The 22,610-nt window shown below is 41.5% G+C and overlaps 1 protein-coding gene across 4 annotated transcripts in view; it reads right to left on the bottom strand.

Moving 5' to 3' along the window:
- The window catches only part of nfic (nuclear factor I/C), a 37,622-nt gene extending 15,953 nt beyond the window's left edge, over positions 1 to 21,669 (bottom strand). For 2 of the 4 annotated variants that reach the window (XM_015974234.3, XM_015974233.3), the window contains exons 1-10: positions 21,478 to 21,669; positions 11,379 to 11,549; positions 11,112 to 11,288; positions 9,325 to 9,508; positions 8,354 to 8,428; positions 7,931 to 8,005; positions 6,846 to 6,978; positions 6,389 to 6,510; positions 5,821 to 5,934; positions 5,574 to 5,728 (exon numbers count right to left, since the gene is read on the bottom strand). In XM_015974234.3, the coding sequence (XP_015829720.1) occupies positions 5,574 to 5,728; positions 5,821 to 5,934; positions 6,389 to 6,510; positions 6,846 to 6,978; positions 7,931 to 8,005; positions 8,354 to 8,428; positions 9,325 to 9,508; positions 11,112 to 11,288; positions 11,379 to 11,549; positions 21,478 to 21,480 (1,209 nt within the window). In that variant the 5' untranslated portion in view covers positions 21,481 to 21,669. The remainder of the gene's footprint in view (positions 1 to 5,573; positions 5,729 to 5,820; positions 5,935 to 6,388; positions 6,511 to 6,845; positions 6,979 to 7,930; positions 8,006 to 8,353; positions 8,429 to 9,324; positions 9,509 to 11,111; positions 11,289 to 11,378; positions 11,550 to 21,477) is intronic. The other 2 variants (XM_015974235.3, XM_054749587.2) reach the window with 2 other exon arrangements.
- Positions 21,670 to 22,610: the final 941 nt, after the last annotated feature.

Genomic DNA, 22,610 nt, shown 5'->3' with positions numbered 1-22,610 from the left:
AGATTCCGATCTCAAAAATTTGCATGTTTCATCAGACCAATAAAAGAAAAGTGTTTTCAATACAAAAAAAGTCAACCTTCAAATAATTATGTTCAGTTATACACTCAATACTTGGTCGGGAATCCTTTTGCAGAAATGACTGCTTCAATGCAGCGTGGCATGGAGGCAATCAGCCTGTGGCACTGCTGAGGTGTTATGGAGGCCCAGGATGCTTCGATAGCAGCCTTAAGCTCATCCAGAGTGTTGGGTCTTGCGTCTCTCAACTTTCTCTTCACAATATCCCACAGATTCTCTACGGGGTTCAGGTCAGGAGAGTTGGCAGCCCAATTGAGCACAGCAATACCATGGTCAGTAAACCATTTACCAGTGGTGTTGGCACTGTGAGCAGGTGCCAGGTCGTGCTGAAAAATGAAATCTTCATCTCCATAAAGCTTTTCAGCAGATGGAAGCATGAAGTGCTCCAAAATCTCCTGATAGCTAGCTGCATTGACCCTGCCCTTGATAAAACACAGTGGACCAACACCAGCAGCTGACATGGCACCCCAGACCATCACTGACTGTGGGTACTTGACACTGGACTTCAGGCATTTTGGCATTTCTCTCTGCCCAGTCTTCCTCCAGACTCTGGCACCTTGATTTCCGAATGACATTCAAAATGTGCTTTCATCTGAAAAAAGTACGTTGGACCACTGAGCAACAGTCCAGTGCTGCTTCTCTGTAGTAGTGATGGGAATTCCGGCTCTTTTTAGAAAGCCGGTTCTTTTGGCTCCCATGTGGCCCCTTAGATTTTCTGTTGCGTAAAGTATATTTATCACCAAAAATAACGCAAAACTATATGTAAAATGATTTACTAATGTAAAAAAATGCAATTGATCAAATATTTATCTTTTTATGGATTTATTTACTGAACACTTTAAGAAATCTCAACTTTCCGACTGCTGTCGCTCATTTTCTCACCGTCTTCATCGCACTTTCCTCTCTCGCTCGCCTTTTTCCTCCTCCTCATTCCCTCTCGTCTCCCTCCGCTCGTATGCGCTCTGCTGTGTGTCTGAGTCTGATCCTCCCTCTTCCCCACCCCTACTGCTCTGTGTGTGGACAGTCTGGACACGCAGTTACACATGTTGACCAATCGCCTGTGGCTTTCACCAAAGCAAGAGGAGGAGGGGAGGGAGGGTGACGGCTGCCAATGACGAGACGGCCCCCGTCGTTCACTTCATAGAGCCGGCTCTTAGAGCCGGTTCGTTCGCGACCAACACATCACTACTCTCTAGCCCAGGTCAGGTGCTTCTGCCGCTGTTTCTGGTTCAAAAGTGGCTTGACCTGGGGAATGCGGCACCTGTAGCCCATTTCCTGCACACGAGTGTACACGGTGGTTCTGGATGTTTCTATTCCATACTCAGTCCACTGCTTCCGCAGGTCCCCCAAGGTCTGGAATCGGTCCTTCTTCACAATCTTCCTCAGGGTCCAGTCACCTCTTCTCGTTGTGCAGTGTTTTCTGCCACACTTTTTCCTTCCCACAGACTTACCACTGAGGTGCCTTGATACAGCACTCTGGGAACAGCATATTTGTTAAGAAATTTCTTTCTGTGTCTTACCCTCTTGCTAGAGGGTGTCAATGATGGCCTTCTGGACAGCAGACAGGTCGGCAGTCTTACCCATGATAGTGGTTTTGAGTAATGAACCAGGCTGGGAGTTTTTAAAAGCCTCAGGAATCTTTTGCAGGTGTTAAGAGTTAATTAGTTGATCCAGATGATTAGTTTAATAGCTCGGTTAGAGAACCTTTTCATGATATGCTAATTTTTTGAGATAGGAATTTTGGGTTTTCATGAGCTGTATGCCAAAATCATCAATATTAGAAACAATAAAAGGCTTGAACTACTTCGGTTGTGTGTAATGAATCTAATATATATATGAAAGTCTAATGTTCATCAGTACATTACAGACAATAATGAACTTTATCACAATATGCTTATTTTTTGAGAAGGACCTGTATATATACATATACATACATACATACATACATACATACATATATATATATATATATATATATATATATATATATATATATATATATACACATACATACATATATACACATATATACATACACACACACACACACACACACATTGATATATATATATATATATATATATATATCAGACGGCACGCTTAACAATCCCTTGACAGACAGGATTAAAAAAAATATGATCGACCTTTTCCCCCCATCACTTTCATTTTTGAAATAGTAATTAATAAACATTCAATACCATTAAAATGTCCTTAGATTTAGTTTAAAATTAAAATTTAGAGTGCCCAGGTAGCACATAAACAATGTAATTTAACAGTTTCTCTTAAAGTAGGAACATTTAACCTGTGGTCAGAACGCACGCCGTCTCCTTCCTTCTGCTCCAATGTAAACCTGAACTGTCACCTGCTTGTGTGTAATCAAAGCTCTCTAATGGGGCTTGCTGTAAAGCCTGGAGTCATGATGAAGCTCTGAATTTTGCCTCAGACAGGCTCATGGCTGTTTTAGTGTTCTGGCTGAATCCACACTCTGCTACCACACGGACTAACAAGCAATCCTGGGGGTGAGGTTCATAACTGGGGAGACTGCTCTGTATTTATGATCCCTAAATAGAAGCTTCTATTTTAATTTAGAGAAATGTTATTGTTTTAAAATCATTTAAATATGCTTTAATTACAGAGTAGGCTAGCCATCGCTTATCTTTGCATCCAGCTGCTTAAATGGTCTCATGGTGCAGAGGAGTCCTGAGCGCTCTGTCTGAATTACTGCTTTGTGCAGCCTCGCCTCTGTCAGTGCGCCCCAGGGCAGCTGTGGCTACATCGTAGCTCATCACCATCAGTGTGTGAATGAGTGTATGAATGGATGAATGATACATTGTATTGTAAAGCGCTTTGGAGTCCTTACTCTGAGAGGCGCTATACAAGTGCAGGTCATTTATCATTCACTTATCATGAAAGCTCACTCCTGCATGCGCTCTTCTGCACCCGTTGGCTGTGGTTCCGCTGGACTGCGTCTGTGACCTATGACAGACTGACTCGCTCCAAGCTCCCGCAGCTTTTCAGCGTGCTGTCATCAGCGAGGTGCATTGAGAATAATTTAAGGTGAAGTGCATTTTGAATAGAAATTCTAATTTAGTTTGTAATTTTAATTATTTTAAATTTTACAAAGGAAATGTTTATTTCCACATCTTTATTGTAAGGGGAAAAAAACACTCATTTGAGGCCATTACATTTTTCACATCACGCAGCCCCAGGGGTGTGCGCACCACACTTAGGGAATACTTGATCTAGCAGCTGACATATGTACTGCACCTTAAGCTGTTATTACCACTTCTGTATATATGGTGGAAAGCAACACCTGCCGTTCATGAACATGCACCTCCAGCCGGCCAACAGAGCTAAAAATATTGTTTAACCATTTTTATTCCCATGTTATGCTGTTTATTCATATATAAACAAATCTTTTAAAGACATACTTGGCAACAGCAAATGTCGTTGACAAGGTGCGTCATTAAACGCTCACGTGCTTCTGTGATTAACATCTGTACGTAAGCGGATGTCTAAAGCTAATGGCTCGGGCTGAATGGCAGTCAGTTCAAATTGCAAGGGGCACTACGGGATAAGCAAAAAGAGTTGTTTATATTATAGTGCAGTACAGGGTAAGACTACAGTGATCCCTCGCTACTTCCCGGTTCGTTTATCGTGGATTCACGACTTCGCGGATTTTTTCTTTGGAGCCTTATTCAAGGGAAATTCGCCAATTTGCGGTATTTTTCACCGATTCGCGATATTTTTCTATGCAAAATATCAAGAAATTCCTGTTTTTTTCATCAATTTCATCATAAAATGCACTTTTTGTAATAAAACTATAAAAAAAAACAAGTAAATTTATTTTTCTTGAGTTTTACCCACAAAAAGAGAATGTGATCATACGATAATTCAATATAGTACTGTTCTGTAAATATGGTGTCCCTACTTCGTGGATTTTCATCTATCGCGGCCAGGTCTGGAACGCATTTATTGCGATAAACGAGGGATCACTGTATCACATTTCACAGATTTCTAAAAAAAAAAAAGTCATACATAATTCCTGAAAGGAGGCTTTAACTTTGAACAGTTCAATGGACTATACCATACATGTTTGTCAAGTTCTTTACGCTAAATCCCTCTCACATAAAGGGGGTTGTGCAGTTTTGTTCGACAGATTCAGTGCCTTCCAGAATGAGCCGTTTCAGGGCTCTGTCACTTTAGGTAAACAAGTAGAAGTATATATATATATAAAAAAAAAAAAAAAACAAGTAGAAGTATAAAAAAAAACAAAAAAAAAAAAAAACAAGTAGAGCCGCTGCTTGTCCAGCAGGTGAAAGGTGGTTCTATTCTACTCTGACATCAATGAGTACGTTTACATGCAGCCAATATCCGGGTTATGGTCGGGTTAAGTTCGGTATTCGGGTTTCTGAGTTGATCAGAATAACCCGTTTACAAGCATAAATAGAAAGAGTTATCCCTAACTTGCATAACCCGATTTAAATGCGGACGTTGGGGTAGCGTCAGGACGTATGGACTACGTCCAGAAGCAATATGCGTCATTTCCGGTTCTTCTTGTTCCGGTATCCGTGAAAACAACATGTTTCCCAGTTCGGAAGAGATAGCGACCGCGTTTGTTTGCGCTTTAGTTTCTTCGTCACTCCAAAAGTGTGGTGCTGTGCCTCGACTCGCCATGTTGCTCCCAACTTGTTGTTTACTTCCGGTGTTCTGGCGCATACAAGACGTCTCGCTACTCAAAAGACCAAGATTCCTTGCGAACGGAGCATGCGCAGAACACACGCTTTGATGGGGATATCCCGATATGCGTTTACACGACCAAACATTCGGGTTAGAAAAGGGTTACCCCAGGTGTAGTAACCGGGTTTTTAAAAACCCGGTTATGAGCATATCCGGGTTTTTGGCGGTGTTTACAAGGACCCGTGGAACCGGGTTATTGTGAATATTCGGGTTTTAAAAGGGTTACTGGCTGCATGTAAACGCACTGAATGGGGACGTCTACATACAATACAAATGGGCCTATGGCCCATTTTCCAAGAACCGAACACTGTCAGAAAACAGATGGACAGATGTTTTTCCATGTTTGGAGTGTTCATTGAAGAAACAGAGACGCACACAGCAGCACAAAATAATACTAAAGGTAAAAAAAGTTCTTCATAATATGTTACATATAAATATGTTAAAACTTGGAATGGATTACACATCAGTTTACCATGTTACGCTCATGTTAAGTTCAGGTTGGTTTCATGTCCTGCCAGAGGGAGATATATTGGAGGGATCATGACTTCTGACCTTAACCCGAGTCAAACCTTTACGGGGGAAACACACTTTTACAGCTCTATATAGAAACTGAACTCGGTGAATTTTATCTTAGCAGAGAAAAACAATTAACAGTTAAACAAACCCCTCTGTCCGTAAAATGTCGACATGAAATACAGCAGAAACCCAACTGTTAGAATGATGATACTGGAAGAGTGTGATGACTCAGTTGTACTCACTGAGCTGGGGGACTGGTTTGAAGGATCACAAGATAGTGAAACCAGATCTTTCAAGGGGTCCTGCGCCAGATGAGGAGGATAGCGAATAGCTCCATGGGGGAAGTAGGAAGACGATGAAAAGTGAAGAGATGAGGGATGAGGACTTAGAGACAGGCCTGTGGAAAAAAAAAAACATTTTACTAATAAATGTAAATTACTAAAGGTGTGTGTGAGAGTGTGTGTGTGTGTGTGCGCAAGCGCTACACACCACTGTGCACTGCTATGACTGGACGGTGGTGCTGAGTTAAGGAGCTGATTCTTGGTGAGTCCTCCTGAGGAGAAGGGCTGTCCAGCTCAACCTTCTTAACTGGGGGAGACAAACCTGAATCAAAAACATACAAACATACTTTCTGACGGTGAAACCTCTCAAACATGCTAAAATACTCCATTGAGTCCACTTGTTATAGAATTTATGACCAGCTAACCATCTGCACCATTAGCTAAAACGCATTTGTAGCTCATGTGAAAAGTATTAAACCCACCACTGACTCACCGTGTCCACACGGTGGACAACAGACCTGAAAAACACGGAGTCACTGGTTCTTTTATGGTACTGGGTCAATGATTGTAGAAGCATTCATCAGAAACATTGTTTCTTTATTTGGACCCTGATCTGGTTGGTCTGAGGTCCACCATTTGAGGACCCTGTTATATTACTAGACTTTCTGACAGGATTGAAGTAAATAAAGAAATTGTTTCAATGGCTTCCACCACTAAGACGTTCTTCTGTTATGCTACCTTTAAAGATCTCTGTGCTCTGTACATGATGATGTTACCTCCTTCTAGGTCATCAGTCCAGTTTCTGGAGCTGCTTGCAGGAGATGAAGGTGAGTGGTAATACTCCCCTTCTGGACTATCAGCATCTTCCTCTATGGAGCCAGATTTAAGACGTTTGCTTCTGCCGACACAGACACATTTAACCATCATTGACACAACTACATTTGTTTCTGATGACAACAGCCTCATCTTTATCTGCAGCTTTTTACATAACTGGTTGATTGTTTTTAAGTTCAGTGCAGAAGTCTTTCATGTTTTTTTTCCCACTTTTATTTGACTCCGTCAGAGCATCCAGCAGCCTGGCTCTCCTTCAGACTTCAATTTTTCTATCAAACCCCAGACATCTAAGGGATTTACCCTGTGAGTTTCTAAATGAGGACATTTTTACTTGTTATTCTACAACATACAGGACAATATGGGATTCGATAGTAGATAGAGTGATTTATGAAGCTATACCCGCTAGATGAGGTGCTGGCCAGCGAGCGCTTGAGGCTGACTGGTTGGTTGACAGACTGGTTGAGGTCATAGGCCAGGTGACCCTGCAGATCCCCCATAGAGAAACCAGGCACTACTCCTGTTACAACTGGAACTAAATATAGAGAACAAACACTATGTTAAAAACCTGTAACAACAAAAGCCCACAAAATACTTTGTATTCTTTATTTCATATTAAGAGCAAGTCACCGCCCAATCAACATTTTTTGCTAATAAACCGTATAAATGAGAGCTGTAGCCATTTGTAGTCATTATTTTGTTGTCATTTTAGTACATAAATGATTTAAAATATAAAATATTCTGCCTAAAACATCACTGTTGCGCTCTGTTCAGAGTCAAACTGTGCTTTGTACTGAATTTGAACCAGCCATTGCTAATTGAACCATTGCTAAATGGTACCCAGTGACGGTACCATACTACGTGGCTGCTCTGCACTACAGCCGAGTCTTGACCATGCCACCAGCTAGCTCGGCCACTCATGAGCTGATGTGAAATGCTACAGCTAACAGCCGCTTGCCTCTTTAAAAAAAATAATAAATAAAAATAAAAAACACAAGGGTTTGCCCAGAGAGATCTTTGCCCACATCGATTTTAAAGGGCTCTACATGGGTTTTCAGAGGGTTTTAAATGTTTGTAGGTAAACCCCTGTGGGGCCACTGTGGAAAATGTGGACAAACCCTGGTGGGACCCATACGGCTCGCCCATGTAGGTTCCATATGGGGCCCACCTATGTGTGCTGGCTAGCACACTCAGGTGTTCTTGGAGTTCATCATAAAAATAAATTAGATTAATTTCCTCTCTTATTAGCTCACCAGTGGTATTCCTGTCCCTTCTTACCTACAGGAGACCCCTCCCCTCCTGGCACAGGCACTACCAATTTTACCCAGCAGCAACTGTTACAACCCTCTGAAGGTCTGCTTTCAAGAAATGGTGTAACATCGTGTTTATGGACTTTCCCAGTGAAGTTCAAACAAGTCCGGGAAAGGATTAATGCTGAAATAAATGGTGCTGGTTAATAACCAAAGCTGATGGTAGAGCACACTTACTTCTTGAGACCTGGATCAGTTCAGCAACACTAAAAACTCCTGAGGCCACAAAACTCTCCTGGAACTCTGGACCATCTGTAGAAACACAACAATGTGTGATCACATGAGGCTGTCTAGAACCAGTCACTTCATCTCATTCAATGTAGAACTCTCTTAGATAAGTAGATATTATCAGAGATGAACCAATAACATATTTTTACAAACCACATATGAGAAGGCACAGTTACTTGCCAATCTGGTTTTAGTCGTGGTTTTATGAGAACAGGAAAAAGCAAAATGTGACTTTTTCTCAAACATAACTTTTTCAGAAGCAGAGAAAGAGGTCACACCAGACATCTGATTTCGGTATTGGTGCATCCTTGAGCATTAATATGCACAAGTTATTTTAATCATATCTCCTAAGTAATAAAGCAGGTCTGTTACCGATGGTAGCTGTCCTACTGCTGTCCTGATCAGACATTACTCCAGCATGACTGGGACTGCTGCTCTGCTCTGCTTCTGGAATCAAACACAGAAAAATTGACAAGACAACCCAATCGTCTCATTGCCAACATCCAGTCCTGTAAAGTAAACTAGCATCTGACTCCCTGAGCATGAAGAGCCCATTGGCATTCTGGGTGTGACTAGTGCATAGCCGAGTAATCCAGGCGCCCTGCCCAGGGAACTTGGCCGGCTCTGAGGGTGAACCGGCACCGCGCCACAGCCGATCGGCTCGAAGATCTCGCCAGACTGGGGTTTGCTGGGAGAATCTGCGCTCGGTTACGGGCACAGAGTTAAAGGAGACTGGGCCCGTGCGCGATCTCGGTGCTGCAGCCCCGCCGCAGACCCGGTTTGGTCTAGTCAATGCCAGGTCTGTGCTGAACAAAACTTTTATTCTTTTATTTATTATTATTATTTTATTATTTTATTCTATTCAAAACTTTTATTATAACATTTAAAATGTTTTTCTAATATTTTATTCTCCCTGTGTCTTATTGATTTTTAGCTGTTAGTTTTTGGGAATTTTGTTGTATTTCCTTTTTATCTTTTATCTGTGTTCGACATGTTTGTATATCGCCGGTTTAATTAACTAACACTTTTAGTGTACAGCGCCTTGTTTGGTTGTAATGCCTTGTGAATGTGCTTTATAAATAAAATGGATTGGATGGATTGGATTGGATTGGAATATATTCAGCTGCAATCATGTATCCCAGGTTTTTGGATGGACAAGGAAGTGTGCAAGAGAAACCTTCCTGCCGATGGCTCCATCAGCAAACTGACACTCCTTCTTTAATGCACCATATACACCATCAAAACACTGGATTGGACTATGTGTTTGCATTAGGGAGGATGTTTCAGCAAAAAAAAAAAAAAAAAAAACAGGCACAGTGATACATATGTGAGTCCATGAATACCTTTCTCTTGGACATAGAAAGCGAGGTAGAGGTCGAGTTCTTTGACGGAGACAGAAATATGGCGTGGCTGGACACAGAGTACAGGATTGGAGCACTGGCCTCCTTTCACCAGCCGTTCTCCATCTGTGCTTTCCAGAGGAATTCCTTTAAAAAGGATAACCATCACCAGGTCCAACCTCCACACCTTGGAAAGATAAAACCCAGTTTTATGCCTGAGGATGAAAACCCCTCTCACTGCAAGAAAGTTTAATGTAATATAAGGAAAGGGATGATGTGCTGATCAGATCATCAACAACAGAAGACACAGCAGTTAAGAATTAAAAAAACTACATTTCCTAAAGTTTTAAAAGATTTTTTGTTTCACTGGCTGAAATGTTTTAAAAAATAAAAATCTTTTAAGCACTTAGCTGTTCACATTGCAGAGTCTCACTCTAGAACAGTTCTGATGGTTATTGGACAGAGACATTCACACAAAACCTGACGTACACCTGGTAAAAGTCTCGCTATATCATGAAATGAGCATGGCTGGCAGATACATGCATCTACAGTTACCGGTCCAAACTTGTATCCTGGTTTTTAAAAGAACTTATTGGGATAACGACCTATATGTTGTTTTCTGTTCGGGTCGTCATGTGCATTTATTAACACTTATGTCTCAATACTTGGCATCAGTAAGTATTCAAATGTAAGTAATTGTAATCTATCAATAAAAATTTGCATTTGGTGCACTCCAACCCAATAATACCTCTGATTACTCCTGTCACGGTCTGCGTTCTGCGTCTCCCTCATGTGTCTCCTTGTGTTCCTCATGTGTCTCGTTGTGTTCTCCATCCCTCTCTAGGTTTCCCTCATGTGTCTCCTTGTGTTCCCCAGCCCACTCCAGGTTTTTTCCCTTAGGTGTTCCCTCTAGGCTTCAGTGTCCCTGTGGTTCCCCAGCCCCCTCCAGGCTCTCTCTAGGTTTCCCTTATGTGTCTCCTTGTGTTCCTCATGTGTCACCTTGCCTGCATCCCTCCTCATGTGTCTCCTTGTGTTCCCCAGCCCACTCCAGGTTTTTTCCCTTAGGTGTTCCCCCTAGGCTTCAGTGGCCCTGTGGTTCCCCAGCCCCCTCCAGGCTCTCTCTAGGGTTCCCTCATGTTTTCCCTTAGTCACCTTTTATCATTAGTCTTCTGTTAGTATTTATCTAGTCAGTATTCTCCCTTTAGTTCATTTTGCTCCCTTCCCCATTTTTAGGGCTGGTTTCCTCCCCTGCTCTGTTGTGCTCCTCCTCTGTTTATTAGTCTTACCTGTGCACAATTCCCTAATCACCCAACCCTTGTGTATATAACCCTGTCTTCATCTCAGTGTGTTGTTGGTCCATTGTCCTTGTCAGCGTTGTTGCCTCCCCCCCCCCTCTCAGGTCTTTTAGGATTTTGACTTCATGCCCTTCTAGGATTTTTTTGGCTTCGTGCCCTTCTAGGATTTTTGGCTTTTGTGCCCTTCTAGGTTTTATTTAGGCTTCATCATTCTTAATAAATGTTTTCCTTTACATCCTCTCCTGCCTTGTGTCATTCTGGGTATCTGCACATTGGGTCCAACTCCTCCAACCCACAACGTGACAACTCCCAGTTTTAAGTTATTAAAACTATGCAATTGAGTTAGTGGTGAAGCTGTATTCCATTGAGTTGTACTAGTAATGATAAACGAATCATTGGAAAAGTTCAAAACAAAACCCAAGGAAACAAACGTGCTCCACCACATTAGCCCACCATACTAAACTCATGAAGATTAGGCTGATGTGATGCATTCACCTTGTCAGCTTGTCTGAGGCAGTCTATGCGTCTCATTTTGCCTTTCTGGTCAGGGTTTGACAGAACACAGCATGCAGCCTTCTTCCCAGTGATGGACAGGACAAAGTCCTCTCTGCATTCAGGTCTTATGTCTTTTCTTAGCTTAGCCAAAAGGCGGCTGGCCCATTTCTGTTTCACCTACGAACAAAATGACATTTTAAAATTAGATTTGTGACCAGATTTTTAAAAGCGGTTTCTGACTCATACTTCTCAACTAATCAGTCCCACCTCTGCCTTTTCCCCCAGTAATTCATCTTTGACAGCTCTCTCTTCTTCTTTTGTCATCCTCTTCTCGTGTTTTTTGAAGTACTTTCTCTTCCTGGCCTGGAGATTGAACCACGTGTAGGCGAAGGCACGAACCTGGGGCAGCAGAGCCTCAATGAATGGATGGAACTCATCCTACATGAGAAACAAACACATTACAAACATGATTACTGCATGATTTATTGCTATTGAAGGATCACTGATGGAAATCTTGAGTGATCTACCAGTGCTCCCATGATTCAAGTATAAGCTGTAACCAAGCATCTATTTTAGAGATGAATTCAAGCTGATGTATTTAGAGGAAAGGTAGGTGGGAGGAGATGAGGCAGACACTCGGGAGTGCCCGATGTCCACGAGTAGGTGGGGGAGTGGGGACAAAAAAAGGAACGAAGGGAGGGCCTGGCAAAGTGACTGTTCCGCTGGTTGTACTGGCCATTTACCATAAAAGTCTCATGTTCACTGAAGGAGAACATTATTTTCTCAAACAATTAATTCAATTCAATTCAAGTTTATTTATATAGCGCCAAATCACGACAAGAGTCGTCTCAAGGCACTTCACATAATAAACATTCCAATTCACAGTTCATTAAGCCAATCAGAAATAATGTTTCCTAAATAAGGAACCCAGCAAATTGCATCAAGTCAGTGACTAGTGTCAGTGATTTTACAGCAATTCTCATTCTAAGCAAGCATAAAGCGACAGTGGAGAGGAAAACTCCCTTTTAACAGGAAGAAACCTCCAGAGGATCCTGGCTCAGTATAAGCAGCCGCCATCCTCCACGACTCACTGGGGATCAAGAAGACAGAGCACACACACACACACACACACACACACACACACACACACACACACACACACACACACACATGTTTTTATGGGTTTGTGTGGACTATGTTTTCTGAGTTGTTTGTGTGGACCCTGACTTCCACTATAGCCAGAATGGTGCAAAAATTATGTTTAACTCTAGGTGGGACAAAGGAAGCTTCCTCTAGGATTTTGGTTGTGTGGACCGGGTAAATGTCCACACAATGGTGAATGTCCACACAATGTTGTCTCCCGTCAGGGGTTGGTCCACACAAACCCATAAAGACAAGTGCACACACACACACACACACACACACACACACACACACACACACACACACACACACACACACACACACACTTAAAATGTCAACAAAACAAATACAAGGGAAAACACATGAGAAGTTTTCAACAAAATGATAAAACACACACAAAAGCAGGACGGCTGATTATGAGTGGAAATAAAACAGTTGTAGTGGTGATTCCTTGTTTGTCCAACCAATTTCCTTAATGTTTTAAATCCTTAAGCCACTGCCACACTGAAGTGATGTCTTGTACACAGGCAAAAGAAGTCCAATGTCCAAACGATCTGTTGAATATTTTTTGTGTTTATTCATCCAACTTGGAAAGTACTATATGCTTCTCCATTTCCTGCTGCTTCTCCTGCTCTGGTGAAAAAAAAAACTATAGGCCCAACCCAGTGCATGCTGGTCCAACACCAGTCCCCATATTTATAGAAAACAAAACACCTCTTTCCTTCCTGGCTGATTCTCACAGGCAAAATTAAAATAAATAAATTCATCATTAACCAACAACTAAACCCAATAAATAACCCAGCAACTGTAACTAACCTAAATAGCTTCAACAACAGTGATTAATTATATAGATCACTGTGTAATCTGAGGAAGACTAAGCTCCAGTCAGTGTTCCAAAGATGGCCTCTCACCTCTCTACTGACACCCCAATCAAAAATGTGAGTTCAGATGTTTCTGGGCCATTTGCTTTCGCAACACAACGCACAAAAGGGTGTCAATTAAAACAAGAAGTTGGCTGCAAGTGAAACCTCTGTATACTTGTACTAAACACATAAATATCAATATCACTAACACATCTGTTTTGTTGAACGTTCTGAGATGACGTGGCCGTCACTCAGATTTGGACCTTTCATCCACCACATACCTCCCAGTGGGGTGAGAGTTGGAAGAGTGGATTGGGCTTACTAGCAAAAGGGTGAACTGGTTCAACATTCAAGTCCACAGAGACAAATGGCTTATTGGATCCATCACACAAGATTCCCCAATAAAAATGGTCAATGGTCAGGGAATGACCAGTTTTGTTTAAAATCCTATTTTAAATGTTAGACTAAGGTAAAAGTTGTTTACAAAGCAGCTTGAATACAGATCTGTACAACCTTATTGTACAGAGCAGGGCCGTTTCTGAGACTATGTTGCCATCTACTGGTTGCTCTGTGTACTGCTGGCAGGAATCGGGCCAAATCGAACTTTTTTCAGTAAAGACATCCTCAGACCAAGCTTAGTTACACCTCAGCATTGTTTCATCAGCATTAAAGCAAGGCAAGACAGCTTAATTTATAGAGCACATTTCAAACAAAGAGACAATTCAATGTGCTTTACAATTATCGGGACATGATATGAAAACACATAAAAACACAAATAAAAATACACACAGATAGAATTACAGTTTAGAGCTAAAACAGAAGGTAAAGTTACAGCGTAGATTACAGTGGAGACGACGCATGATAAGAAACAATTAAAAGGCTGATGAGTACATTAGTGTTTTTAGTTTTGTTTTAACAACACTAAGGTTGGGGCACATCTGAGGTCATGGGGAAGCTGATGTGAGCAGCATAGTAACTAAATGCATCTCCACCATGTTTTGTTCTGACCTGAGATTCTACCAGCTGATTGTTTCCAAGGGATCCCAGAGCCCTATTGGGTGTATAAACAGGAATGAGATCGGACATGTATTTTGGCCCCATGACATTGAGTATAGGAGCACTTTGAAATCTATTCTGCAGTCAACTGGTAACCAGTGTAGGGATCTAAGAACAGGAGTGATGTGCCCATTCTCTTAGTTCTTGTTTAGACTCAAGCAGCAGCATTCTGAACAAGCCGATTAATGTTGTTCATTTAACCCTCATACAACTCTTTACTAACATTTTTCATCTTAGTGCACCAAAATATAAGGGTTAAGTAAAAAAAGTTTGTAAAATGTAATAATTCAGCTCATTTGTTTGGATCAGTCAGATGTGTGTTGCTTCCATCAACTCAGTGTTTGTTTGTTTTTTTACAGACATTCTGACTCAAGAGTCACAAAGCACAGGTGAATAAATGATGGAGGTGTTCTATTTTAAATTAGGCCTGCTCATTTTAAGAACAACCTGTATGTCGAGCTGCAGGAGTGGAACACAACCCTTGTTAAAATGTGTGCTGTGCAATAGGTCCACCTTAAATGAATGATGTGATCAAATTATGTTTAGCTTTAGTTTCTCTCTCCGTCAATAAATCTGTGGACAACAGCAGCTCAGTGTTCAGGGTCTTGGTGGTGACTTTAAAGGGATTTATTAAAGGTTTGGTTCACTTGTTTAATCAATACTGTACATTTGCAGTGGTCTCTTGTAGGAATGAATGTCTTGCAAGTTGTTGTCAGAGGGAAAGAATATACTGGTGCACAATTTTTTTTAACTAAAATTTGTGGATGTTTACCTCCACAACTAACACAAGCCTGGAGGACCTTCTGCTGTGTGGTGGTGTTGCTAATGCTAACAGTTAGCTTCTACTAGCCAAGATGTTCTACTGTTTCCTGGACGTTAAAACAACAACAGCCTTCCCCGTCGAGAGTCAAGATGGATGAGTTCATGAATGTTAAGCGACAGTGTAGATCTGTCAGACATTACAAATCCTAGAGTTCCACCATCTATTTTCGTTCAGAAGCTAATGCAGGAGATAGGTGTAGTAGACTATTTTCATGTTCAGTCTGCATCAAAAACAGATACAATTTGATTATAATCATGAAAAAAAAAATAGTTTTCAGCGAACCACACCTTCAAAGAAAAAAAAAATCTAAAAGCAATTCATGATACAGAAATATTAATTAGGAACAAACTTTGGAGTATTGTGTTTTAGTCTCCAGAATAATCTGACCTCTCTGTGCTGCTTGAACAATAACAGAAACACAAGCAGAGAGAAAAAAAAAACACACTTTAAAAAAAAACTATTTCAAAAAGACAAAGGACCTAAATACATTTACTTACTAAAACATAAAACTGTGCATTAATGAAAAGATATATACATTTGAGCTAAGATGTTATAAAAATATTTTAACACTGAAATATTTAATAGATTGACATTGAGATATGTAATATATCAAGGGTTACACAGAACTCCTTGTGAATAACGGAGTAATGTGAAACTTTATGCAAATTAAACCACACAAACTACTAGGACATTTAGAATATCTGATATAAGACAGGGTCGTAGATGATAAAAAAGCTGTAAACTATGTGAACAAAGCTTGCTTAGGTTGCCATCTACCAATAGGAAAGACTGAAATAATTTCTAACAAAACACACTTCAAAATTGCTGAAATGCACCTTAAAAAATGCTGTTTTCTCACCAACTCTCATTAGATTACAGTGATATTTGTCTTTACTACACACCAAAAGCACCGTTTGTTTACATTTGATGCATTTTTGCAGGTGTACCTCTGTTCTTTGTAATGCTGTTTATTGTGTTTACTCTGTTGTTTTATTATTTGTTTATTTTTTGTCAAGGGTGATGCACATCTCTGCAGTAGAGCAGCAAACCAAACCCACATGACACAATGGAGCCCCTTGAAGCACAGATGCTGAGCTGGGCAGAATGGCAAAAATCACCCCAGCTCTGTCAAAAGGCTACAACCTGATTACCTACATTGTCTCTCAGGATGGAAGAGGGTGAGTTTTTCGTGCCTTGTAGCTATTCTTAGCTCTGAATGTTTTACATGGCTCCTCAGGCCTCAATTCATGGTTGTTCAGGCTTTGTTTGCTTATCGTAGAAGAATTCTATAAATCAGTAGCCTAGTGAACTAGACCAAATTCTTGCTTCGCAAAGTTTGGTCTAGGCATGCTCCATTGGAACCTCAGCAGCTCCTACCAGGACTCTGGCTAGCCAATCACAGCTCTCTAGAGGGGTTTCAAACACATAAAGAGCTGTGATTGGTCAATCAATCAATCAATCAATCAAAGCTTTATTTATAAAGCGCCTTCCGCAGGAAGCCCAAAGCGCTGAACATGGTACAGTTGTAGGTAAATATATTGAATAAATCAACAATAAAAGCAATTCAAATTACAAAATACAAATTACAAAATACAAATTACAAAATACAAATTACAAGATAGATGAAACATTCTGGTACAGGAAAAATGTGTGAAACACATTTGGATTGAGTGGATGGATTGAGTGAACCAATGAAAACTGTGAAATAAATTCAACATAAAAGAGGGCCAAAATCAAACATGTTCTGGAAACGCCAAGCGGAGAAGGTGTGTTTTTAGGTGATTCTTAAAGACTGGAAGAGATGGGGACAGCCTAACTGGGGGTGGCAACTGGTTCCAGAGTAACGGTGCTAGGACTGAGAAAGCCCGGTCCCACGGGTACGACACCTAGAACGAGGAACAACGAGCAGGCCTTGGTCAGAGGAGCGCAGAGCGCGTGATGGGGAATGTTTGGTCCATAATGGTGGGCCAATCATAGTGCTCAATCTGCTTAGTGAACAAATCACAGAGCTTTATCCACTTTGTGGGCCAATCAGGGCACTCTATATGCCTGGTGGGTGGGATGATGCAACAGAGTGAAACAAGAGTATGTCACATTCATTGTCCAGTGGAATGCGGAGATCATTTGAAAGACAACGGTAGAACCCGCCCCACAACCGAGAGCCGTCAATGGAGCGTTGCCAGACTAAATAATACATTTATTTAGTCTGGCTTGCCAGGCTAATAAATCAGTGCAATTACATGTGCATCTATGTTGGGGCTAAGGCAATAATCGAGCAAGTACCTTAACCAAAGAGGTAGCCTTTATCCTAGTTTGTATGTGCTTTACAAAATAGAAATGACTGAATAAAGTATGTTTGACTCCACAACAGTAGCTGGCGACATGTGCCCTTTCATTCTGGCATTATACCTTAGCAGCGCCTATAGCAGTGAACCTCAACTGGCAACCTGCGGGCCACATCTGGCTGGCCAGACCTTTCCACCTAGCCCCCCAACCCTTTGGGGGACTTTGAATTTTAGCAGCAAAATTCATGTCCCAAATATCAATAATTGTTTACGTTCTCCAAGCACATTAAAACTACAATCAAAGCCGTTTAGATGGAAAACAAAGCCATTTTAATATTAATAAATTAGGATACAATAATACTTTATTTTAGAACAGCATCTGGCCCTCACGGTGTCTGCTGGTAAAAACACATTTAGTTGAGGACCCCTGGCCTGTAGCTACACACAAATGGTAAACAAATGCTTGTGAGACTGAAGCAGAGAGAGTAGAAGTAAAATATTCTAAATGGCCGAAGAAAAATATACCAACGCTGCAGCACACTGCATTTGGCACATACTGTACTGTCTGATGGTGTTACACCTCAGATGCATGCATAGTTTTTGGTGAATATGCATCAGAAGACCACTTTTGCTGCCTCGTCGCTTGTGATCATGGCAGAGAAGTTTGGTTTTATCTAGGTACCTTAGGTCGATTAAGAATAGTCCTGTTAAGTTCAACTTGAGCCAGACTAAGGTGTAGATGCATTACAAAGTCCAACTTTAGTTGGACTAAAGCAATAATTCTGTTTTCTGATACTGCATGTAAATGCACATCCTTTCATAATCCAAACTGCACCCTGGGGGATCGAGTCTTCGTCGCAGCCGCCGCCCAGACCCTCTGGAATTCGCTCCCTCAAAACATCAGGAACTCTGAATCGTTCCCCAATTTTAAATCACTGCTCAAAACTCATCTGTTCAAAGTGGCATTCCCCTAGTCATCCTCCTGTAGTTTGTGTGTGTTTGTAAAGCGTGAGTGTCCTAAAAAGCGCTATATAAGTCTGATGTATCATTAATATTATTATTATTATTATTATTATTAAAACTAGAATAATTCATTCACTGTCATTTTAACACAGATGTGGCTTTTCAGTTTAACTGAAGTTGGTTTTAATGTGTTGTCTCCATGGCAGTGCCCTGTTCAGTCCTGAACTTGAGCTGCAGATATTGTAAACAATCATGATGTTAATGAAAGAGGAGAGTTAAACAGATAAGAATCCGCACACTTCAATCTACGATGTGAGAGCTTTATTTGTCGAGCTTTCGGTCAGAGACCTTCATCAGGAGTTGAGGAGGTTCACACAAAACGTCCTTAGTTAAACAGGACAGTAGATGTCAAACACCTGTGCGGCTCAATACAGCAGAGCATCATGGGAAATCGAGTCTATGAAGACAGTGCACTTAACATTAAAAACATTCAAAATCAACTCTAGAGGAGAGATTAATGAATCGCAAACATCAAGCTAAAAAAGGCATCATAGAGCAAGGCAATGAAGTATATAAAAGTACAGCAGTACATGCTTTCTTTAAAGAGCAAGTCACCCCCAAATCTACTTTTTTTTTTTGCTGATAAACTAAATAAACAAGTGTCTAATCGTGCTGCAGACACGTGTAGTCAATAATTTGGCACTTCAGTGCATCTTAGTTAAAATTTAAATATTCTGCCTAAAACTGTCAGTGTTGTGCCGTTGTCAGGTAAAAACTCTGCACTGTATTTGAATTTAAATCTGCCACCGCTATTGGCTAAGAGGCATGCTATGATGTAAACTGGTACATTATGATGTCACAATGTCGTGAGTGTGTGTATTTGTCAGCAGCTCCACCCTCTCGGTCTGCCAGGCAACAGCATTTGTTGCATTTTTCAAACATGAAGTGGGAGTGGAGTTAGACTCTGGTAGGGGGTGACTTGCTCTTTAAAGAGCAACAAGAAGCATGTTCTCCTTTAGTGGATTTTCTTCAGGTACTCTGGATTCCCCCGCAGACCAAAAACATGCAAGTTGTCAACTGGTGACTCTAAATTGCAGAGATGTGACCAAGTCACTGCTTTGCAAGTCACAAGTCTTTCCAGTCAAGTCTCAAGTCAAGTCCAAGTCAAAGGCAACCAAGTCGAGTCCAAAGTCAAAGATGTGGAAGTCCAAGTCCTTAACTTTGAATTTTCAAGTCATATGTCCAACTTCAATTTTATGACAATATTAAATTCCAGATATAAAGCTTCTTAAAGCTTAATTTATTTACTCAACTGAAACGGATTATAAACAAAGTGTTGCTGCATTTAGCAGTACAAAATCAAACCCAGAACGAAGAACAATTTATGATTTTTGTCCATGTCGTGCCACCTTTGTGCTAAAACATCAAATATGTTCAAGTCTTCAGCAAGTAAATACATGCAAGTTGATTCAAGTCACTAGACATTGGCATTCAAGTCCAAGTCAAGTCGTAAGTATTTATAGATTTTATCAAGTCAGAAGTCATTAAAATAATGACTCGAGTCCAAGTCATGTGACTCGAGTCCACACCTCTGCTAAATTGTCATAAGATTTGAGTGTTTGTCTCCAAGTGTCCCTGTGATGGACTAGTGACCTGTCTAGGCTGACCCCCACCCTCTTGCCCAGTGACAGCTAGGCATTAGCTCCCAACTACCCTCACCATGAATATAAAGTGGTTTCAGAAGATGAGTGAATGAGAGAAAAGCTTTAGTGAGTAGTTTTCTATGTATTTATGTTAGTGTCCTTTTTTGACCTTTAGAGCATGATGACCAATTGGAATAAAAACCCTAATTGGAGCTGTTTAGGAAGGCATTTCTACAAGTCTGATGGTCCATTTTAGACTAAAAGTACATGAAACTTCTGAAATTCTGTAGTGTTGTTGCTTTTGATTTGAGTGAAAACCTCAAGATTAGTGGCCCTCATCTGGTCCCCTCCCATAGAAAACCTGGGGGCGCCCCTGCTCCCATTGTCTTTCCGTCCATCCTGTGGCCAAATTTGCCATTTCCATAATATTGGTATGGACACGTTTCCTGCTCTTCCTAAATCATACACGCATTTTGAATTTTGCAGTCTGTGACTTTATGCTGACGTTAGTTAAGGAGCTGGTCCCTGATGGTATGCTGAGATATGTTCCACCGCAAAAAGATGCGATTTTCTTCATCTTTGGTCAAGTTCCTCCAAAATGACATGATAGTTTTTTTTTCTTTTTTTCTTTTCTTACAGTCTATTGCTTTGATTTCTCCAGTTGTCCACTTGAGCGCGGGATAAAACATCCTGATGAAGCGCATTTTCGCCTGGGAAACGAATCTCTGCGTAACATCGGCAGCTGTCTGCCTCTGTTTCTGCCGGTAATGGAGGCCCTCTATCGGTCTCTCGGTTCACCCCAACTCGCTGGCTCGGACTGCGGCCATTTTCTGCTGACTAATACAAACTCGTCTGGACCTGGAGTACGGTACAGTGATAGAGACCAGGGGAAGGGATCCGGGGCAGAAACAGGCCCGCTGCTGTGGGATTTGCTCTCCATAACTTCAACTATCTAGACTAGTGAAGGTCTACTAGGCTACACACAACGATGGTTCCGGGTACACACACGGACGTTTCCGTCAGTGTTCGGCTACATCTGCAGGTGGGATATGTGTGTACCCGCGGCACCTCTCGGTCCACTGTGCCAAGTGAAAACTTCTGCAGTGTTCCTAGCGTTTATCGGAACTTCTAGTAGTGTGACTGAGGTCTGGTGTTGATGTTTTATTGATAATTCGGCCCGGCCCGTTACGCTCCACAAACCGAACTTTAAGGCTGACGGCTTCCGCTTTGTCAAATGCCAAGCTGGGGCTGTAAAAGTTCGGATAATAATAGGAGGACGGGTTCCGTCCCGTTTGCAAAATCCAAAAAAAAAAAAAAAAAAAAAAAAAATCTGATCGTGATGATGTATTTCCCCTAAGCCGATGCGTTGTGTTACTGTGTAAGCAGTGGATGTGTTATTAACCTGGTTCGGACCGATCAGAACACAACCGGGCTACGTAAAATAGAGAAACAGTGAAGTTAAAGCAACAAAAGGAACCGATCCAATTTCAGCTGCGTAGGTTGTTACTCCTGTAAATCCTCGCAATGCGTCTGAACCAGCACAGCAGCAGCAGGTGACACTGAACCGAACCGGAACACCGTTTGTCCTACCATGTCGACGCTGAACCGCCACCGGTGTGTTAAAGCGGATCTCGGCGCTGGTCCATCTGGCTCTAACGGTCGTTACCGTTCCTTATTTATCCCCGTCATTGCGCGTGTGTACTCCGGCCCGGACCAGGAACGTCCCGCTTCGGGCTGCGCGGCAGCCTTCCTTGTCCTGCTCCTCCTTCCCCCTCCTCCTCCTCCTCCTCTTCCTCCTCCTCTTCCTCCTCCAGGCTGCGGCAGAACAAAATAATGCGAGGTTAACTTACAATCTCTTTTCCTTTGAAGTGTTCGGGTGTCAGGCACTAAGCATCTGTCATAATACAATTAGGTTTTCAGGGACACATTCAGAAGAATGTTCTACATTAATCTGTTCTCTCTACACTGCTCACAAAAATTAAAGGAACACTTTAAAGAAACACGTTAAATACATCAGATCTCAATATGAAGTTGGATATCTATACAAATAACGACAGGGCAATGTCTTAGGAACAAAAGGATGCCAAGTTTTTTAATGGAAATAAAAGTTATCAGCCTACAGAGGGCTCAATTGTGTAGACACCCTAAAATCGAAGTGAAATGAAGATGTGGCAGGCTTGTCCATTATTTCAAAAACTTAAATTTCTGCAACTCAAATTGCTTTTCGGTATCTTGTGTGGCCCCCACGAGCTTCTGTGCATGCTTGACAGCGTCGGGGCATGCTCCTGATGAGACAACGGATGGTGTCTTGTGGCATTTCCTCCCAGATCAAAACACACCCACATCACCCCGCTTCTGCTCCAGCTTCACTGGCTGCCAGTCAACTTCAGGGTTCATTTCAAGATCCTGGTTCTGGTCTACAGGGGCGGATTAAGGACTGAAGAACATCCGGGGCTTAACACACGCACCACACGCACACATACACACACACACACACGTGACACGCACTAGTCAACATCAGGTATGTCTTGTACCACATAATTTTTAATCTGAAGCTACATATTAAGCATTTTCAGGGCAGAGTATTGTTCCTGTTAGTGTTTAGTGTGAGATGATAGTAAATATTCCCTTTCTTTCTCCAACAACTTTACCTGATAAACTAACTTTAGGCAAACCAGCAGCACAACAAATATTTTCAAATAAGACTCACAAACCTGAGTCAA

This window comes from Nothobranchius furzeri, chromosome 16, assembly GCF_043380555.1.
Source record: "Nothobranchius furzeri strain GRZ-AD chromosome 16, NfurGRZ-RIMD1, whole genome shotgun sequence".
Classification (NCBI taxonomy): domain Eukaryota; kingdom Metazoa; phylum Chordata; class Actinopteri; order Cyprinodontiformes; family Nothobranchiidae; genus Nothobranchius; species Nothobranchius furzeri.
Note: the sequence above shows the minus strand (reverse complement) of the source record. Positions and strands in the feature narration are given on the sequence as shown.